The sequence below is a fragment of the Cynara cardunculus genome, unplaced genomic scaffold (genome assembly GCF_001531365.2).
Source record: "Cynara cardunculus var. scolymus isolate 2C unplaced genomic scaffold, CcrdV1 Un_Scaffold_9261, whole genome shotgun sequence".
NCBI classification, from domain to species: Eukaryota; Viridiplantae; Streptophyta; class Magnoliopsida; order Asterales; family Asteraceae; genus Cynara; species Cynara cardunculus.
Genome location: NW_020204821.1, coordinates 6720 through 8641, shown reverse-complemented (window position 1 = coordinate 8641; position 1922 = coordinate 6720). Strand labels below are relative to the sequence as shown.

The 1922-nt window shown below is 41.0% G+C and overlaps 1 protein-coding gene across 1 annotated transcript; it reads left to right on the top strand.

Moving 5' to 3' along the window:
- Positions 1 to 6: 6 nt before the first annotated feature.
- On the top strand, positions 7 to 1591 carry LOC112505243 (TMV resistance protein N-like; the record flags this gene model as incomplete). Its single annotated transcript, XM_025109176.1, has 2 exons — positions 7 to 296; positions 742 to 1591. Coding segments are annotated over exons 1-2 (1065 nt in total), but the record flags the coding sequence as incomplete, so codon positions are not given.
- Positions 1592 to 1922: the final 331 nt, after the last annotated feature.

Genomic DNA, 1922 nt, shown 5'->3' with positions numbered 1-1922 from the left:
AATGTTGGAATCCAAACACATGATACCTTGGAGAAATCCAAGATTGCTCTTGTGGTTCTGTCCAAGAACTATGTTCTGACCATGTGTTGTCTAGACGAGCTTGTCAAGATCATCGCATTTGGACCCGTCGTAATTCCAATCTTTTATGATGTGGATCCTTCGGAGATGAGGACGCATGAAAGTTTTGAACAAGTGTTTGATCAAKATGGGCTGCCACGTGATGATGATAAGATGAAGCGATGGCGGCATGCTCTCGGTCAAGTTGTGGATTTGGGAGGAATGGTGTTACAAAATCGGTAAGTAGTCTCAACACCGATTGTATTTAGCTTACTAAACACAAACACCGATTGTATTTAGCTTACTAGACAAAAACATAAGCGATTGTCTCCAAGTTTTTGACACGGGATTTTGGGCTTCTTTCGAGTTGCTTTTCTTCATTTTGCCAACAAGGCAAGAACCAAAGAAAAACCTCAACAAGATAACCCTCAAATTCTCTCTACCAAAGTTTGTCTGTCATCAGATCCGGCCCTTTGCGAGCTTTTCTTTCATATCTTGTGGGCTCCGTAGGCTGTAGCTTAGTGTGAATCAAAAGTTATGACCGTTTAAGGTTGGATTTTTTTCCGCCCTGTTCTCCTTTCAACTCTTGATCCATGAAACTAACTCTTGGATCTGCTGTGCTGATCTCACTTAACGAGCAAATATTGACAATCTTGGCTCAATTATACTTTATGAATTTTGTAGGCACGAGTCGAAGTTCATCAAGGAAATAGTTCAAGTGGTTGAAAGAAAACTTAACCGAAGGAACCTAAGTGTCGCACCGTACCCAATCGGACTAGATTCACGGGTCAAAAGTATCAACCGATGGCTACGAGACGGATCAACTCATGTCGGCATTATGGCGCTAACCGGTATGGGAGGAATCGGGAAGACTACGGTTGCCAAAACCATCTATAACCTAAACTTTGACATATTCGATGGCAGCAGCTTTATTTCAAGCATTAGAGGAGCTTCAGAACAASCAAGCGGTTTGGTTCGTTTACAACGACAACTCCTTTCCGACATCTCTAGAAAAAAAATCAAGAAAATCCATAACATAGATGAAGGAATCATGAAAATTAGAGATGCCATAAGTTGCAAAAGGGTGTTCATTGTTCTTGATGATGTCGACCAGTTGGATCAACTAAATGCCATGCTCGGCCTGCGAAAATGGTTCTATCCTGGTAGCAAAATCATCATAACGACACGACACAAATCGCTACTGAAAGCTAAACAAGAAGTTGAGGTGTGTGAAATTAAGGGATTTAATGGTCAAGAATCACTGGAGCTCTTCAGTTGGCATGCTTTTGGAGAAGATCATCCTCCTGACCRAAGTTACACCAAGCTCTCTAGAAAGGTTGTCTACCACTGTGGAGGAATCCCGTTAGCACTCGTTGTTTTGGGATCATCGTTGCGTGGTAGAAGCGTAGATATATGGGAAAGCGCTTTAAAGAAACTGCAAGCGATTTCCGAGAGAGATATTGTGGGGAAACTTAGGATAAGCTACGATTCCTTACCGGATGACCATGACAGGGGCTTRTTTCTRGATATTTCTTGTTTTTTCGTAGGAAAKGAGAAAGAATACGTGACGATGATACTAGAAAAATGTGATTATTATACGGAAGTTGGGATACAAAATCTCGTCGATAGGTGTCTATTAGACATCGACGAAAAGAACAAACTGTTGGTGCATCAGTTGCTTCAAGACATGGGAAGAGAAATCATTCGCCAAGAATCCCCTCATCCAGGAAGACGTAGCAGAATTTGGAGTCACAGAGATTCATACAATGTTTTGAGAGACAAATCTGTAAGAATTCTTCGTGTGTCATTTCTATCGATAAAGTTMGACAATTTAATAGAACGTAAAAAGTAAATCATCAAACCTA